General features: G+C 41.5%; 1 protein-coding gene across 6 annotated transcripts in view; it reads right to left on the bottom strand.

The window, feature by feature from the left end:
* The window catches only part of AGAP1 (ArfGAP with GTPase domain, ankyrin repeat and PH domain 1), a 427786-nt gene that overhangs the window by 122747 nt on the left and 286554 nt on the right, over positions 1 to 18485 (bottom strand). For 4 of the 6 annotated variants that reach the window (XM_064159634.1, XM_064159617.1, XM_064159625.1 and 1 more), the window contains one exon: positions 9200 to 9361. The exons of the other annotated variants lie outside the window; for them this stretch is intronic. In XM_064159634.1, coding sequence (XP_064015704.1) covers positions 9200 to 9361 — 162 coding nt within the window. The remainder of the gene's footprint in view (positions 1 to 9199; positions 9362 to 18485) is intronic. 6 annotated transcript variants of the gene reach the window in all.

Genomic DNA, 18485 nt, shown 5'->3' on the forward strand with positions numbered 1-18485 from the left:
ACTTGGCTCTTACAGTAATATGGCTTTACTTTACCTTTACTTGGAAATGTGTCTCCAAATTTACATTATTCTCTGTAAGCACGACTGCATTTTTCAAAATTCAGAAACTCCTGTAGGAAATTGTATGAATCCAGCCTGTGTACTTACTTCCTTGCAATTAGGATTTATCAAGATACATCTCTCCTGAATGCAGGCACACTCCACAGCAAACACAACTCTTCAGCTTTTAACAGCTAATGCCAGAAGACTCATTTTTCTGCTGCTGCTGAACGCAGTCCCTGTCCTCCTGTCTCAGCTACTATTCAAGCAGTCTTAAGACCATAAGGTCACACTTATTTCTGAGTTACTGGGAAAAACAATCACAGCTGATTCTCTATCTCCAACTATCTGCTGACTGACCTGTCAAGAAGCATCACACCGAAATTCATTCCAAACCACAAACATTTAAGACTAAAGCAATCTTCAACTACAAACATACAGGAAAAGTAATTATTTGAAAGATTAAACTATGCTTTTATACAAATGGGATTACAGGATGGCCTCCCTGATGAAGAATCCACTTTGAACAGTGCCACAATCACCTTCAGTATTAACCCTTCCATTTTGATACATACTAACACAGAAACGGAGAACAGAATATATTTTACAGACTTCTAAGCCCTGGATCTGTCAAATGTCAAACATCTGAGATAAAGAGAACCAGCTTGCAGCTGAAGTTAGACAAGGAGACAGACAACTGTGGAAATAGATACATATATATTTTAAAACACAACCTGAAGTTAAAGGTGCCCTGTTGCTAGTGATATCGGTGCCAGGTATCCACTTTCTCTGCTTGACAAGTACCTGACTTTCAGCAGCAGTTAAATACCAGGAGCGGTGTTCTGCAACATACTAACTCTGTGCCTGAAAGGTTGGGAACAGAGAGCATCTCCCAGGCACCAGACTGAAGACATAATAAAGGGAAGAGTCACTATTTCCACTACCCTGTCAGGCTGAAGTTTACGCTCCATAATGAAGTGCTTTGGTTGGAGTTGCTTGTTTTTTTTCTCTTTTATTGTGAGTGGATACAAACGGGGAGGGTGCAACAACCAAACTGAGCTATAGGCACAAAAAGCACTGATCTATTGAACATGGAGAGACAATCACGTCAGATTAATCAACATCAGCAGCTAGCATAAAAATTTGGTTTTCCCTATTATAAGGAACATGCTACATGCTTTCCTCTTTCAATTTAAATTTTAGGTGAAACTAAAAGCAAAATATGCTCTAAAGCATCCATAAGTAAATGCTTGGAAAAACAAAGCTTTATAGTTCCACTCAAAAACTTAATTTAGTCACATAAACAATTTACTGACAGACATTTGGCACCACAGGCTGTGAACAAGATTAAGATGAGCATGAGGTTGCCAATGTCAAATTATCAGAAGATGAAAACTCACATTCCTCGCCATTTTGGAACCAAGTGCAAGATTTAATTGCTGAATGCAATAATTCTCTTTATTTTAATCAGGGGGAGGGGGAGAGCAGTAAGAGGAGGATCTTAAACAAGAAAAGCAGATGTCTTTCTGGAGAACCATAGAACTGCAAAAATCCACATCATATAGCTCAGGATTTAAACAGCAGCACTAGGTAAAGCATAGAAGGACTTTGTTGAAAATCAAAGTTGTGCAGAAATGCCCAGGTGCCCAGAGTCCTCCTTAAACCAACACCACAACAGCTCAGTTCAAGCCTCAGAGGTTTATATTGGTGCCATCTGCCCCCTTCACCTTGGACACAAACTGAAGAACTGCTTTCATGTCTCTATCTTTTAGCTTGCAATGAAGCAATGTGTTCTCTGCTGGATGTAAAGCTCACTGGGACCAAGTGGCAATGGCTCATCTGCAGTTTGGCACTGACTGGGCTGCAACTCATAGCTTGGATGACCTGGAGAAAAGGCGTACTGAGAGGAGTAAGCAAGCCAGTGGCATTTGAACCATATTGCACAAAGGTAGCAGATGGCAAAGGTTCCATCCCTTGATTACTTTTCCAATGTGGCACATTGGGCAGAATTTCAGGAACACCTCACAGTGCTCTTTACCTGTGTGACAGGACAAGTTTTCCCCATTATTCTGGCAACATACATGTACCTAGAGAAGACAGGATATGTGCCTGTATATTTTGAACCTGGGAGTAATCTCCCCTTGAAAGGCAATCCTAAAGTCTCTCCTTCAATTGAGATTCTTCTGATCTATAACACGGAATGTTAGGTAAGCATTGGGTCCCACTGAAATATTAGCAAGAGGAAATTGCCTCAAGTGGTGCCAGAGAAGGTTTAGATTTGGCATTAAGAAACACTATAAGGATTGCCAAGCACTGGAACAGGCTGCCCAGGGAAGCAGTGGAGTCACCATCTCTGGGGGGATTTAGAAGATGTGTAGATGTGGCATTTAGGGACACAGCTTGGTGGTGGACTTGACAGTGCTGGGTTAATGGTTGGACTTGGTCTGAAAAGTCTTTTCCAGCTCTATGATTCTACTGTTTCTGGGTGCTAACACATTCCTCAAAAAGCACAGAGCCAGAAAGCATCATTTACTTTAAGGCTGTGAAACCCTTCTCAGATAACTTACCCTCCTCTTTGTCACATTGTAAAAAACCCCAAAGAATGACACAAATATGAGAATAACATAGCAGAACACCTAGCTGCAAGAGTCTGGTGTCCATGAAGGCACCAAGAGCTTTACCTCATATACATTATGGTGAGAATGCAGGAGGAGACATGAAATGCTCAGATACAATGAAATTTGCACAAGAGAAAACTGCTAAACTTACAGTCCAAATGAGTTGGTGCTGGCAGATTTCTGGGACAATTTGGCATATTTCATTAATTGTGAAAATAAAAAAGGGATATTCATAGAATACCAGGCTGGAAGGGACCTCAAGGATGATGTGGTCCAGTGTTTCTTGGGAAAAGCACAGACAAGGACAATCATCTAGATAAGATGGCCCAGCATCTTGTCTGGGAAAAAAATAGGAGCAGCAACTTGTAATTTGTTTGAAACCAAGAATGAGGTTCAAGATCAACATGGACCTTATTTGTCACACACCCCCCCCCCCCCCCCAACAGTCACTGTCCTGCAGGCCTTGCATTATTTCGGGGAGTCATAGGCTTTGAAACTGCTCCTCTGCCTGTATATATTCAAATCAACCTAGAATCTGAAGCTCTGCAGTATAGTTCTTGCCATCTATTATTAGTCAAAAAGAAGCAGCTCCAAAAATTCTGAGAAAATATGTTTCCTGCTCCATTTCTTAACTGAGTAAAGACACAGACACCACACTGGTGGGAGTCCAGACACTACTGCATAGAATAATTTTTAATACTTCTGTCTGATTAGGCTACTACAGGTAAAAGTTTTTCAAGGATGTCAACTCAGCATCAATACCAGGAAGTTTTTGACTATGCATCCTCATGCTGAAAGGGGTCATTTTCCAGAAACTGCTATAAAGTGGTACTCTGTAACCCAGGGTTCCCTAAGGTATGTCAGGCTGTTTAGAAAGCAAAGGCAATAATAAGTTGTTCTTATCAGAGTCTACCTGGCAGGACTGACAAAATTTCCCTCTGGAAGTATTTGCAGAAGCAATTTGTTCACTGATCACAAAAGGGTATGAAAAGTAGGTGAATGCTCTCTTTCCCTTCCTATTCTTAAAGGCAACTTTAAGAATAGGAATCACAGAATATCAGGGGCTGGAAGGGACCTCAAAGATCATCTGGTCCAGCCCCCCTGCCAGAGCAGGATCACCTAGAGCAGATCACACAGGAATGCATCCATGCAGGTTTTTGATATCTCCAGAGAGGGAGAGTCCACAACCCTCCATGGCAGCCTGTTCCAGTGTCCTGTCATCGTCACAGTGAAAAAATTTCTCCTCGTGTTTACTTGAAACTTCCTGTGCCTGAACTGTCACCCATTGCCCCTTGTCCTGTCACTGGGCATCACCGAGCAGAGCCTGGCTCCATCCTCCTGGCTCTCACACCTCACATATTTATAAACATGAATGAGATCATCCCTCAGTCATCTCCTCTGCAAGCTAAAAGCTCCAGTTCCCTCAGTCTCTCCTCATGAGGAAGACACTTAACTTCCTTAATATTTTTTGTGACCCTGCACTGGACTCTCTTAAAATATTTACACATAAACTGTCTTCTACATGCCAAATCTTACAGCACTAAAAATCAGGAATTGCAGGAAACCCCATGGTAGCTCTGAAGCAGCTAGGAAAAAGAAAATACATTTGCTCTCCAGTAATGATTTACTTTTCAAAAACAAGGAAAAAGCTCTTACAAATGAAACCTTCTCTATGCACGTAAACAACTTTGAAATTGTGTACTTCTCTCTGAAATGCTACCATTTATCCTAGTCAAAAACTTGCCTATTCAATTCCAACATTAAATTATGTTTTCCAGCTGACTTTTGAAAAAGTGTTATGACCATCAGAAGTTGAATGATTTTCTTTTTCAACATAGAGCAGATGACTCCATTTAATCATCACAAGTGTTTACGGTCAGGAAAGTAAGGCAAGTTTTAAGGTCTGCATTAATAGAAGCACTCCAATGACCTCTCATACCTCATGGCAGAGTGAGAACTCAATTTTACATTAATAAACCCTAACACCAAACTGTTAGAAACTCCAAAGACACCAGGTATTACAACTTACATAAATTACAGCTGAGCTCAAATGGCCCGTACAAGCAATTGTACAGTGATAAAGCCTAAGTGGATGATATTTAAACAGATATCTGATTTACTGCAGGATTTTATATCATGCTAGAATTCAAATGACAATTTACAAGTCCAGAGGAAAGAAATCCCTGTCCCATGCAAACTGCTGTTTGCAGCACTATTTCAGAACTTCTGATTTTAACTTCAAGGAAGAAATTCTTCCCTCTGATAGTCTCAGGGTACAGTTACAGAAGCCAAACGATAAAACCTGACATTTAAATGGACAATGAACAACTCACTTCATCATAGAATCACAGAATCAACCAGGTTGGAAGAGACCTCCAACATCATCCAGTCCAACCTAGCACCCAGCCCTAACCAATCAACTAGACCATGGCACTAAGTGCCTCATCCAGTCTTTTCTTGAAGACCCCCAGGGACGGTGCCTCCACCACCTCCCTGGGCAGCCCATTCCAATGGGAAATCACTCTCTCTGTGAAGAACTTCTTCCTAATATCCAGCCTATACCTACCCTGGCACAACTTGAGACTGTGTCCCCTTGTTCTATTGCTGGTTGCCTGGGAGAAGAGGCCACCCCCCACCTGGCTACAATGCCCCTTCAGGTAGTTGTAGACAGTAATAAGATCCCCAGGAAGGAAATGATATCCTCAGGTCTTTGATGAATAAAGTCTCATGAGCTTATTTTTTTTTGCAATACAGTTGGCTGTGGTTGCTTCCATCAAAAAAAGCAAGGTCTGAGGTTAAGTGTGAGGATCAGTCTCTCAAGTTCTTTCGAGATGCAACAAATTGTAAAGACTGTAGAACAAGCTGCGCTCTCTTTTATTAGTGGCAGCAAGATCACCACTGAATATTACTCTGTTTTCCATTAGAAAAACACTACAATTTGTACTCAAGCTTGAAAAGGCTCACAACAGTACTCCTGGCCAGCTTTTTCTCGATTTATCACAACAGTCCTGGTTTTCCTAGCTAGGAAAATGTGCAGAAGAAAAGGAATGTCTGAAATAAGAGTCAAATTATCAGAGGAGAAACCATGCAGATGCCTATTCTCGAACCAAACCTCAACACTTGAACAGGTTCTGAATGGCTTCCCTGAGTCCAGACAACCCTCTTATTCCCCAGCAGAGAGCAACTACAGATAATTCTGGGTGGAAAAAAAAAAAAGATCCATCACAGAAACGATTTATCAAAGAAAAAAAATTGCAGGCTTCCAATGTGATCCAGGAAAACCTCTCAGCCAATAGCTGCAGCAGCAGTAATTGTTCTGAATCTATCAATAAAGCTAAGCTGCTCCTTCATTGACTGCAAACACCAATTTCTTTCATGGAGGATTATAAGTTGATGTTCATGGTCTCTCTATCGCCATTAGAGTGATAAACAGTTTAAACTACATCAGGATCTGACATGTAGATCAATTCTGGGTCCATAAAGAAACTACACAAGAGGTTCCTGGACAGGGATTTACTGCCCCCAGTTTTTATTCTCTCTTGCTGCTAAAATTACTTCTGTCAAGTACTTACAAGAGTAAGAAAAAAAATGTAAAAAGAATTAATTTTTCATGTGCTGCTGGAGCAGTCTTTTTAAATTTCTGAGTTTTTAAGGCAAATATGTTACTGCATTTAAGATTATGCTGAACAGCAGGAGGTATTTAGCTAAGTAGTGAGCCCGTCGCACGATCCGCTCACTATCCAGCGGACAGCAATTTGAAACACTGCACTATGCTGTCTAGATTTTCTCTGAGGGCAGTCAGAGGCTTCATGTTACCAGTGCCAAATTATATTAGACATTTAATTTTAAACCTCAGGTACTTAAATGTAAAACCTTACAACAGTAATAGTCATAAAGCAGTGGGGCATTCCATTTCAGAGAATGGATTTTTCTATTTTTCCCCTTTAATTTAACCAGCACCTCCTGTTTTGTGGCTCTGCCCACTACAAAGTAATTTATCTAATTAGGAGATGTTCACAGCTGCTTGAAAGACAGAAGCCCCAGGAAACCAAAGGTCTGGTTTGGAAGACTTTGAAAAGTTCTTCGGAGCCACACAAAGTATTAATTTAATGTGGGTAAAAAAGGCGCAGAGAAAAATTGAATCCCAATATGTTATTTTGTCTACAATAAAACCATGTGACAATAAGCAGGCATATTCTCCAGTACATTGGCATTTGAATTCCAAAAGATGCTTAGCTTCTCACCATACCTGCTGCTTTCACAGTATTATCTTTTTATGACTAAAATTCAAAAATCTTTTAATGGAGGAAAAAAACCCTGAAATTAAAAAGGGTTTTTCATGCGTCAACTTGCCAAGATAAAGGACACATCTATGAGCTTACCGAAAGACGTTACACTGACAGCAGTGAATTATTCCTGAGGTTCTGTACCAGTGTCTGCACAGCATTTCTGTTTCTCTTGAACCCTGGTTGCCTAAAACTCACCTTTAGTTCAATTTTTTCCTTATGCATCGATAAAAATCACAACTTTTTGCCTCCTTCTGAATTAGAACCGTTGCAAGAAATTATCCAAGCCAGGCTTATGCACAAGTACCCACCAGGCAGCTGTCTTTTTTGAATAAATATTTCATAGATAATTTTAGCTGTCGTCTCTTTTGATCCAGAACTAATCTCATATGAACATCAAGTCAGAAAACTGTACTGCATATATTTTGGAGTACAATTCCCTTCACCGGGAATTTAAAACAAGCAGTACGGGGAGCAGAAAACAAGTCCAGCAAGTATCTCAAACCCAGAAACAGCATCACAAAGTCAAAGGGAAGAGAAAAAGTAGGAATTTAGCTAATGCTTCTACTTCTCAACATGTTAATTAACTAAATGCCACTTTTAGGAACTGACTGAATTTTGCGTTTTGAAGATTTTCCTCTATTGCAGCCTCAGCTGTCACACCTGGCACTGCGGATGGCATCTGGTCTCCTGTCTGTAGCTATCTGGACTGGAGACTACATCTTGTCTTTCACATGCCTTCCTCCTAGCACAAATAGGAAACCTGGAGTGTAAAAGAAAGGCACCAAACAGCCAAAACTTTGGTATAATCTTTTCAAAGGGATGTAGAATTGGGGTGGATTAAAGTGACAAAGCAGCTCAGGAAAAATGAAAGAGCTATATGGCCTTAACAGTGAAACTGGTTCAGTCTAAAGGAATTGGTGTAAGGCTGATTGTGCTGAAAGATCAATCACTTCCCACAGGAGCAGGTGAGCTGAGTGGACACAGGACAGAACTGAAGCATTTTGCAGCATGGTTTAGCTGTCACCAAGGCCAAAATAAAGGGTGCTTGATAGAGAATTTTTTTTGCCAAAACCAGTACTGTCTTGATGTGAACACCACAACTCTGAAGACGTTCCCCGCGCGTTTAGAGCTTTAGAAATTTATGTTCTCCAGCAGCCATGAACTTGAGAGTCAATGCCACTCAGAGCCAAGGTGAACAGATTTTAAACCCTCTGTTCTCATAGGGTAGCACTGAAAAGCTGTCCACAGCTGCTTAAAACAGCCAGAAACATTACCAAGACTACAGTCGAGATTCCAATCTTACATAGATATGTCTCATATGGATATGTGTCCATGTCAGATAGTTTTCATACTCCTATCATTCAATTTTAGGGAAGCCACCAGCAACAGGCTTTTCTCTCCCTTCTCCCACCCTGTATATAATTTTTCCCCTCCTGTTATCCATACTCCAGATTTCTCAGTTCTTTCCTCTCACAGAGTCATCTCTTTTTTATCCTGCTTTAAGAACCTTCCATGGTTTCTCTAACTGCCTATTAAGCCCCATGCTCCTGGACACATGTCCTTCACTGGTACGAACTATCTCTGCACCACACCACAACACCAACACTTGAGTCCCAGCCCACCCACTATGGCTGCTCCAAGCATGGTCTCATTTTCAGCTATAGGTAAACAGCATTTTATCCCTGTCCTTCCTCAGCATTCCAGTGAGGCCTGATGCATCATTTTGATACCAATATTATGCATATCCTTTAAAAACAGTAACCCCTGTCCTACTCTTACAGTCTAATCTTTGCAAAACACCACCTGGAATAGCGTCTGCTCCTTTTAATACTCTCAAACACTCCACAGAGAAAGGACTACAACTATGCCAACAGTATGTATACATTAAAGCAAAAAAAACACCAGCCAAGGACATGCCCATGAAAAGACATGGAGGATAATTTACTGCCAATATCTATCACACAGAGCAAGAAAATAAGAGTATCGAGTGAGCAACCTACATTGAGTAGCTGGAATTAAAATTAATCAATACAATAACTACTTTAGCTCTTCCTGCTGAAAAAAGTATTGTATTGGTCTGTTCTCTTTTATCTAAATTCTGGTTTTTTCCTCTTAGGTGTTAGAAGTTTGACTTCCAACAGAGCGTGAATACCATCAGACTGCATTTTTTACCCTTCTTCATAAAAAAAGCAAACCACCAAATTCCCCCTTCACCCCACAGCAGATAACCCTCCCCAGCTCCAGGTTTCTTACCACTGCTAATGCCAGAGTTTGCAATGACTGTTGCCTCACTCCACTGATCTGCACTGGAGACTGAGTAAGAGCGCTGATGCATACCATCCGGACGACTGTTGAAGGAGACTAGACTGATCCCACTTGCCATCTGAGACACAGATGTGCTAGTAGTCACGTTCCCTAGACATAAATGGAAAACAAATTGTGTCAATAGAGAAGGCAAAATTGGTTTGCATGAAGGTGGATGGGTGCACCCAAACAGAACAGAAAAAGAGATGACTTAACCAACACAAAAACCAACGCAATGCTCCCTGAAACTCTGAAGACAACGTTCCTGTGACCAGCTTGGGGCACCACAAATGTGAACAAAACCAGCTAAGAACTTCTGACCAGCGAGACTAAATTATCAAAATTTGACCTCATTTTTTAAATTCATCTTCTGGAAAACACAATCTTCCACAACCCTGCTACCGGTCTTAGTCTCTATAGTTTGTCCACTTGTTACAGGTGGACTGTGAGAGGCAGAACGAACACAGAAAATAAAATTCATTCCTGAATCATAGAATCAACCAGGTTGGAAGAGACCTCCAAGATCATCCAGTCCAACCTAGCACCCAGCCCTATCCAGTCAACTAGACCATGGCACCAAGTGCCTCATCCAGTCTTTTCTTGAAGACCTCAAGGGACGGTGCCTCCACCACCACCACTGTTCAGACAACCGAAACAAGATAACTACTCAAAGAGTTTAAAACAATCTACCTCTAAGTAATATTTCACCTAAGTATGTCCCCCAAGTAAAGCCACAGAGATGGGGAGCAAATAACTTGCTAGCACTGCAATACCAGCAACATCAACTTACCGTTTTAAGATGAAAATCTGAATAACACAACACAAAGCTCACAATAGAAGTTTCGTCCGCTGCCTGTGTCTCATCCTGCAGCAACACACCCATCACAGCTCTAACTGAAGGCCTACTACACAAAAGGTTAGATTCAAAAAACAGCCTCACCCAATAAACACTAGACATAATTTTAGTATTTTCATGATCAGTGAGACCTAGGACAATAAAATGCAGAGAAATCTGCACGAGGGGAGCAGCAGGCACAGGTTTCTCACCATAAAACATGAGAAGTGCAATCTGGTTGAATAAATTTTAGAGTCAAAACAATTCAAATCTTCCCAGAAACTCAGGTTTCTGATGGTCTTACTCACAACTTGACACAGGCCCAAGTCTGCTCTGCAGTTTGGCTTTCTGTGAACATTTTCACTCCGTTCCTAGCACAATATTTGCATGTTATAAAGATGCAAAGATTTACAATGCTAGCTTCACTCCTTGTGGCAGGCTCTCAAAAGGTATCCCACAGGTCTTCTATGAATTTAAGGATACTCTTTAAAAATACATGTAAAGGGAAAGAAATAGACACAATTTCATAAAATACCCTCACACTTTGCATTTCCATTGCACCTTCTACTGATGAGTTCAGAAAAATTAATGAATTAATTTTCAATGCTCCTGTGAGGTTGTTAATTATCTGCTATCATTTCCCCCATTTTTCAGAGGTTAAATGACCCAGGGCCACGAAGGAAGATTGTGGCAGACTTGAAAATAAAACCCAGATCTCCTGACTCCCAGTTCTATCATTATGTCTTTTCCCAGAGCAGCCTTTGGGAAGACAGCAGAGCTTAGTGAACTACTTTGTGTTTATTAGAGTTGGCATAATTGTCCCTTTCTCTCCTCCCCTTTCCCAAGACTAAATCTCACCTTTAGTCCTTAACACAGATCCACCACTACAGTATCTGTCCACCTGAGCCTCAAATGTGCCTTCTCAGTCTCAAAAACTTCTGCTTGGCAATTTCTACTTTGCAGACATGAAATATATACAGAAAAATGAATTTGCTCAATTATGCAAAGTCCAAGGTGGATCTTGGAACCATGTCGGGACCTCCCAAGGCTGTGCTTTTGCTACTGGTGCATAATTCCTCTCTAATCACCTTCCCTGGGCAACCCTTTTGTCCAAAAGAATTCTATAATCAGAGCATCATCTGCTAAGCTGTTGAAAAAATTTACGCCTTCAACAACTGGTCCTCTTCAGGACACTGTTTGCTTGACCCCATCAACTAAGAACAATTTGGTAGCAGTGGTAATTTAGCACCTTCTAAAGACATCTTACAAATAAATGTTCAGTAAAGAAACCAGGCCCACAGAAATTAAGTTACAAACCACAGGACCAGATTATGCCAAAGTATCTTATAGCTGCAATGGAAAATGGAAACACTATCTGATAGAATGTACATAACAGTATATTTTGAGGTCTCCTAAAAGAAATACCCCACTCCAAATGAACTCCTGTGATGCTGCTGATGCTCAAAATCACTTTTTTCTCTCTTTTTCACAATTCAGAGAAACTAGGAACATTAAGAAATTATTCTGATGATGCACCAGAGTAAAGTATAACTGACGCAAATGACAGAGATTGAGACCATTTGGACTCCAGAAACTTCAGATTTAGGCCAGTGTGAACACCATGTGGTTTAACAAGAGCAGAGCAATGTGGTGTAGCAGCAGAGGCTGGGGACCAATTGCTTCAATAGTAGCACTCCACTCAACAACAGATGCCAGAAAATGTCCTAACACTGTACTCAACACAAACCACTAGCTGGGCATGCAGTGATGGGTATCTGGAACGCTGTACTCAGTTCTGGGACCCCTACTTCAAAAGGATTTTGGGAAATGAGAAAAGAACCATCAAAGACTGCCAAGACAATCAGAGGTGTTTGTTTCTGCTGTAGCACTTTTTGGGACACCTTTATGTTATTACTGGTAAATGGCTTTGGAAACAATTTATTTTTTCACAAGCCTCCACCCAGCCAGACTCAAGAGCAGTGCCACAAAAGTGCACTTTTAGCCTGTATCCATCTTTCACACCGTGCCTAGCAAAATAGGAAGCTACACGTGATGAATTGCTGCAAGAGTTACGTGCGCAAAGACCACGAAGGAGAAAACTGGTGTGTGAAAGCCGAGATGAAGCATCTCCTGGGTACCATGGGAAAATGGAAACAATTACTAGACATCTTTGCCTGGATGACACATGCCCATTCCTCTCTGCTGGGTGGCTGAGTTACAGAGAGCAGCAATAGTTGTATGCTCACACATGCTGCCTAGTTCACAGTTGCTGCACAAAGTGTCCCAGTCATTTTCTAACCCTGATGCAAATGCAAAACTTTACAAAGATAATATTGAGACTTCTATATCATGTCAGCACCTTAAAGCCATCTCATGAAACTCTACATCCCAAGTTATGACATCAACCTGTTGTGGAAGTGACATTCTATAAACCTAGTAAGACGTTTTTTCCTTTCACTTCATATTTCTGAAAGGTAGGGGCTGCTACTGAGAAATAGGTGCTAAGTCTCATCATGTAATACTTCACTGATCAATGATGCAACTTAACTCAGCTCCATCTGTTCCACTGCCATAGTCTGCCATAGTCCTGGCTACCTGCAACCATCACGACAACATTTACTCAAGGGTAAATTCCACTTTCACGAGTAAACAGACCATGCCAGACAGAATCCATGGGTATCTAAGGGCTGGGATACAGCAAACAGAATGTGCCCTTTCCTCTCCCTCTCCCTAAATGTCCTCAGCTCTGGCACAAAATTGTTCTTTACAACCTTATTTAAAAATCATTATTTCCCAACCCATTACTAATTTTCCCACTTCTCGGTCTAATCGCAGCACACTCAGGACATCGCTCCAGGAAGCACTAATGCTGTCACACCAAAACAAGGACTGCTGGAAGGCAACTGCTGTTCCTGCACACTTTGTATGCTGCACAAAACTCCTACTAAACAGTCCTATGGTTTTTCCCATCTTTACCAGGCAAACCCCAATCCAGACCTCCACAAAGCAACCGTCCTTTATTTTTGCTCAAGGATAAAGCCTCAGCAGCAGAAATCCTCTCAGTTAAACAGTGGAGGTCAGCAATACTCATGGAAAAGTAAGCCCTGTACACTGGGTTAAGCACAAGAAATGTTTACATCAGGCTCTTCTGAGCAGTCCCTTGACACCTTCTGCAACTGTTGTCTCCCCTCACACACACAACACATAGATACATCTATCTATAAGGAAACAGACAGATACCTATCTCAACATTAACATGATATCCATGGTCAGCTACCTGGCCCATTCTGGAGATGAGCAAGTGCCTCCTCAAATACATCATATATGCATCAGCTGGTTGCTGAAGTTGATTAGCAGGGGGCAGTTAAATTACTATGCTAATCCATGTATTCTCAGCACTGTTTCCTTGATATGGATATGTGTATATGCTTACTGGGAAGCCTTGATTAGTTCAAGCTTCAATGTGTCAAAGGCTCCAGATTCTTTCCAAAGAATAATTTTAGCTATACTTACATCCCTAAAGTGTTGGAGCTGATTTGAAAAGGTACTTACCTCTACCATATGCTATTTTTCTTTAAACAATTTGCATTTCAAAGGGAATATGGCATTTATATTTGAATGAATATCAGTATGTTGCCAGAACTGGTCTCAAATGAGCGAGAAAAAGATGCTGGTCTATTGAACAAAAATGTTTTCATCTACCAAAGGAGCATCAAAGGACAAGTTCCTCTTTTTAGCTCTAGACAGCTTTATTATAACTATCTTTTCTGATATTATAAAATACCCCGTTACGATCACACTTACAAAACCTTCAAACAATTAAGCTTGACAAAACCTATCCAAATTAAGATTCAAGGTAATTTCCAGGTTTGGCCACTGTTCAGCAGAAGAGGATCTTTACTCCCACAAAGTTCAATTTATATATCCATCTATCTGGTGTAAACAGCTGCCAACAGCCAAGAGCGCAAGAGGAATTAAGGAGAGCAGGGCATGCCTCTGTGTGTGTGTGGACAGAAACAGTAACTCCAGAGGCAGAACTTCCTCAATTTCCTATGCAGAGAGAGACTTAACTCTGGCTCTTCCTACACAGGTTTTCACATTTACAGAACAGACTCAAAATGTAACAATACTTTGAAACGTTATGAAAACAAGCAGAGGATCACAGAAGCTGCTAAGTGTGTATCTTGTCCATAAAACCTCCAAAATAAAGCCTCTGTACTATACAGATGTTAACAAAATACACAATAAGCTGTAACACAAATGTGATCTACCATATAAGCAGTAACCTGATCAAGGGAAAAAAAAGAAACCAATTGGGGGTTTTGTCCTGTTCTCTTGTAATGGAACAGCCTGGTAGACAGCACTTCAGCCATTGCTCTTCTGATGTATTTTAACTGAACAAAAATGGAATAGTAATTCATTACTGGGCAGCACAGATAGTATAAAAGACACATCACTTTATACTAACCCTTGACTAGTGGTGCCACCTACTAATTACAAATGTAGAATTAACATAACTCACAACCATACCCTACAAATTGAGACACAAATGACTTAAGTACATGGAGGTGGTCTCCGTTTATTCATCATCTCTCCCAAATAAACCGCTTAGATACAAGAAGTTACATGCAGGAGCGCAACTAATATTGTCTGGGATTTAGGAGATGAGCAGACACTGCAAGCAGAACTGTGTTTTTCTATGCATATGAGACTCAAAGAGTGCAGCTGCCCAGAAGCACCAAAAGGCTGAATCAGATGAACTACAGCCTACTGCTACACTTCTAGCATGGCCATATTTTATTTGTGTTACGCTCTTCACATTCACAATGAGTTTCTCTTCCAAAAAAAGAAATAAACCTCTTAAGTCCAGAGGGCTGTGCTCACCAGCTGTTAGAACTAATGAAAAATACATTAGAGTTGTGGGTCAGGAAATCCTGACTCTTGATATCAGAGGGTTAATTGTTTCAAATCATGTTGGGTCAATTTATGTTGCAGCAATACTGCCTATTCTTGAAATGCCCTCTAATTCAGTAAAAGGCACTGTCAAGTAGATTAGATTGGCTCTTGGTCGCCTGTTCAAAACTCAGACCCAACACTGCTCCCTGAAGTTTCTTCAGGAAGGGAAGTGAAAGAGGCCACTTTGCTAGCTGCAAAAAGATGAATAATATTCACAGGATCACAGCATTCTCTTCCCTTTCCTCTGTTCTGCATTCTGTTAAGGGACTGATTCCCCAGGGTTGCACACATATCTTTCTGGTGGACAAGTCTTTCCTAAGAAGTGATTGACCACCCAGGCTCTGCCAGCTTCTGACTTCTTTGCCTACAAATATTGGGACAATCCCTGCTTTAGCTGAAGAACATTGGGAAATGGCTCTTGTGGGTTCCAACAGTTTGCTGCTTCAGATGCCAGTATTAATCTTTCACAGGTGTATCTTCCCTTCCCAGCTCTGGACATTTTGCCCTTTTACAGGTGTATCTTCCCTTCCCAGCTCTGGACATTTTGCCCTTTCACAGGTGTATCTTCCCTTCCCAGCTCTGGACATTTTGCCCTTTCACAGGTGTATCTTCCCTTCCCAGCTCTGGACATTTTGCCCTTTCACAGGTGTATCTTCCCTTCCCAGCTCTGGACATTTTGCCCTTTCACAGGTGTATCTTCCCTTCCCAGCTCTGGACATTTTGCCCTTTCACAGGTGTATCTTCCCTTCCCAGCTCTGGACATTTTGCCCTTTCACAGGTGTATCTTCCCTTCCCAGCTCTGGACATTTTGCCCTTTCACAGGTGTATCTTCCCTTCCCAGCTCTGGACATTTTGCCCTTTCACAGGTGTATCTTCCCTTCCCAGCTCTGGACATTTTGCCCTTTTACAGGTGTATCTTCCCTTCCCAGCTCTGGACATTTTACCCTTTCGCAGGTGTATCTTCCCTTCCCAGCTCTGGACATTTTGCCCTTTTACAGCTGTATCTTCCCTTCCCAGCTCTGGACATTTTGCCCTTTCACAGGTGTATCTTCCCTTCCCAGCTCTGGACATTTTGCCCTTTTTCAGGTGTATCTTCCCTTCCCAGCTCTGGACATTTTGCCCTGCACTGAAACCTGGGAAAACTGCTAGTTACAGCTCCTTGACTTTCTGACTGAGTAGACTAAGTCCACCTTGGAAAGAAAGGTACTGCTCAGATGTCAGAGCACTGTCTGGCTCCATTCTCAAGATAATCAGCTGTGGGAGCAGGGCTGGAGAGCTCCAGTCCCATAACCAGATTTTTGAGCAGTGATATTAATTGGGGAAAATCTACTAAAGTATTGCTATGGATTCTATTTTGATTTAATGGCAGTGTGCAAGCAGCACATCATTTCTGCTTTGGGCTTATCAGGGACCTAAAATAAGGTTATTCATACACAGAGTGAGAAACAGTGCGAGAACAGCACAGTTGCAAAACATACTGGTTCTAGTATTGACATTCTCCTTCAGTAATGCTGACAATCAGTTTCAAGACTGTAGCAGACAACTTGCTTGTGGGTTGCACTTAAGGATGTGTTTTTTCCGGAAGAATTTATTTACTGAATAAATTTACTGAATTGATAAGCAGCTATTAATAGAGAAAGACCTTCCATCTCACAGCCTGGCAGGGCAGCCTCTGTGAAGGGGGTGTGATTAGTAGTAGGCAAACTGAGAAGGGTCAAGACTAATGAACAAACAAGGCAATGCCAAGAAATATCCTGGCAGTGAAGGACATGGCGCTGGGAGTGTAACGAGAGAAGCTATTATTCTCAGAGCATGCCAAACCAGCACAGCACGTGTGTAGGAAAATTAAGGCAGAGAGACATCTCTTCTAAAAGAAAGTTAAACCCAAAATCTTCACCAAGAGCTTTCACCCAAGATCCCAGACTATTTACTCTGCTGGGATCCAACTGTGGTTTTCTTTTCCACCGTGTGTTTGATTGTTTTCTTTAGTAACAGTATATAACAGTAATAAATAAGGTATGCTTCACTTTCTGGGCAAGTCCTCATTGAGATTACCTGATTGTTAAGGGACTGCACCTTTAAGAGCCAGAGGTGCCCATTTATCTTTGACAAACGCTCTTTGCATTGCTATTATTTGGTTGCAAATCCTCTTAGCAATTGTGAATTTAACTTTGCAAAAAACAACAGTGCAAAATCAAATATTTTGGAGCTATTACGCTGCTCCATGTGTAAAGTGAAGCATGGGAAGAAGCCTGAGGCAAAAGATGTCAAATGCTTCCTAATCCCTTTGACTGTCTGTGGAAGCTGTCAGTAATGAAACTGGAGAGGGGGCAGGGGTGCATGTGCATGTGTATGTCTTACTTGTGGGCTGGACCTATGTCAAAAGCTGGTGAGGTTACCTGAACTAACTTTGGGAGCTTTCCACAAGCCTACAAACCCTTTCAGATCCTGTGAGCTGCAACCAGAGCATCTTTGGGATGAGGAAGGCCAAGTGTAGGTTTTCAATACTGACTTTGGAAGCTCTCCACAAGCCTACAAACCGCCTCAGACGCTGAGGGCTGCAACCAGAGCATCTCCAGAACGGGGAGGGACGACTGTCGGTATTCAGATATCCTCCAGACTTTGGAAAAGGGAACAAAGAAACTTTATTTTCAAAAAAGAAACAATAGATATGAATGCAAGATGACTTTTTTTTTTTAATAGCTATTGCTACTGTAACAGCAGCTAAGTGAATGCATGTCTGCAGTGTGAGCAGTTTTGATAAACAGCCTCTGCGGGCCACACAACGGGGATAATGTATCCTTAAGTACTGCCAATGAGCTGCCATTCTGCACAGCCAATTACTTCTGTGCGTCTGTCACTCAAAGGAAAAATGACTGAGCCCATTAGATCAAACCTTTGTCACTGTTCCTAATGCACTCTTAGGCCTCATTAATCTGAGGGAGCAGCAACACAGCCGCCGGTGCCTCATTGCCTCCCCCACAACAGGCCCACGTGAATCTTCTCATCTCTCCCCCAAGTGCACCACGTTAATCAAGCTCTCCTTATTACCCCGGTCCCTGTCACGGCGGAGAGAGCTCTCTCTCTTAAATGCTCTCATTATGGTCCATCTTTAGAGCTGGCTGAGTGGAAAAAAAAAAGGGGGGGGGGGGGAGAAGGAAAAAAAAAAAAGCCAGAGAGAAAGAGAAGAGGAAAAAGCAAGTCCGATCACATTAATATTCATGACAATAATTAGTATTCTAGGTCACTGAATATTCATGCTATTAGTTTGGTTTTTTATGGGTTTGCTGGATGTCCTGATTGCTGGAGTGTGGAGGAAAACAGCATGGTTGGGACTTTAGATGTCAACGGCAGTTCAGTACTCAAAACACATTTGTGAATTTTTTTTTCCCTTTTGGTAAATCAGCTTCGACCCTCCTGATGGCTTTAATATTTTAAAATCAC

This window comes from Pogoniulus pusillus, chromosome 2 (assembly GCF_015220805.1).
Source record: "Pogoniulus pusillus isolate bPogPus1 chromosome 2, bPogPus1.pri, whole genome shotgun sequence".
In the NCBI taxonomy this organism is placed as follows: domain Eukaryota; kingdom Metazoa; phylum Chordata; class Aves; order Piciformes; family Lybiidae; genus Pogoniulus; species Pogoniulus pusillus.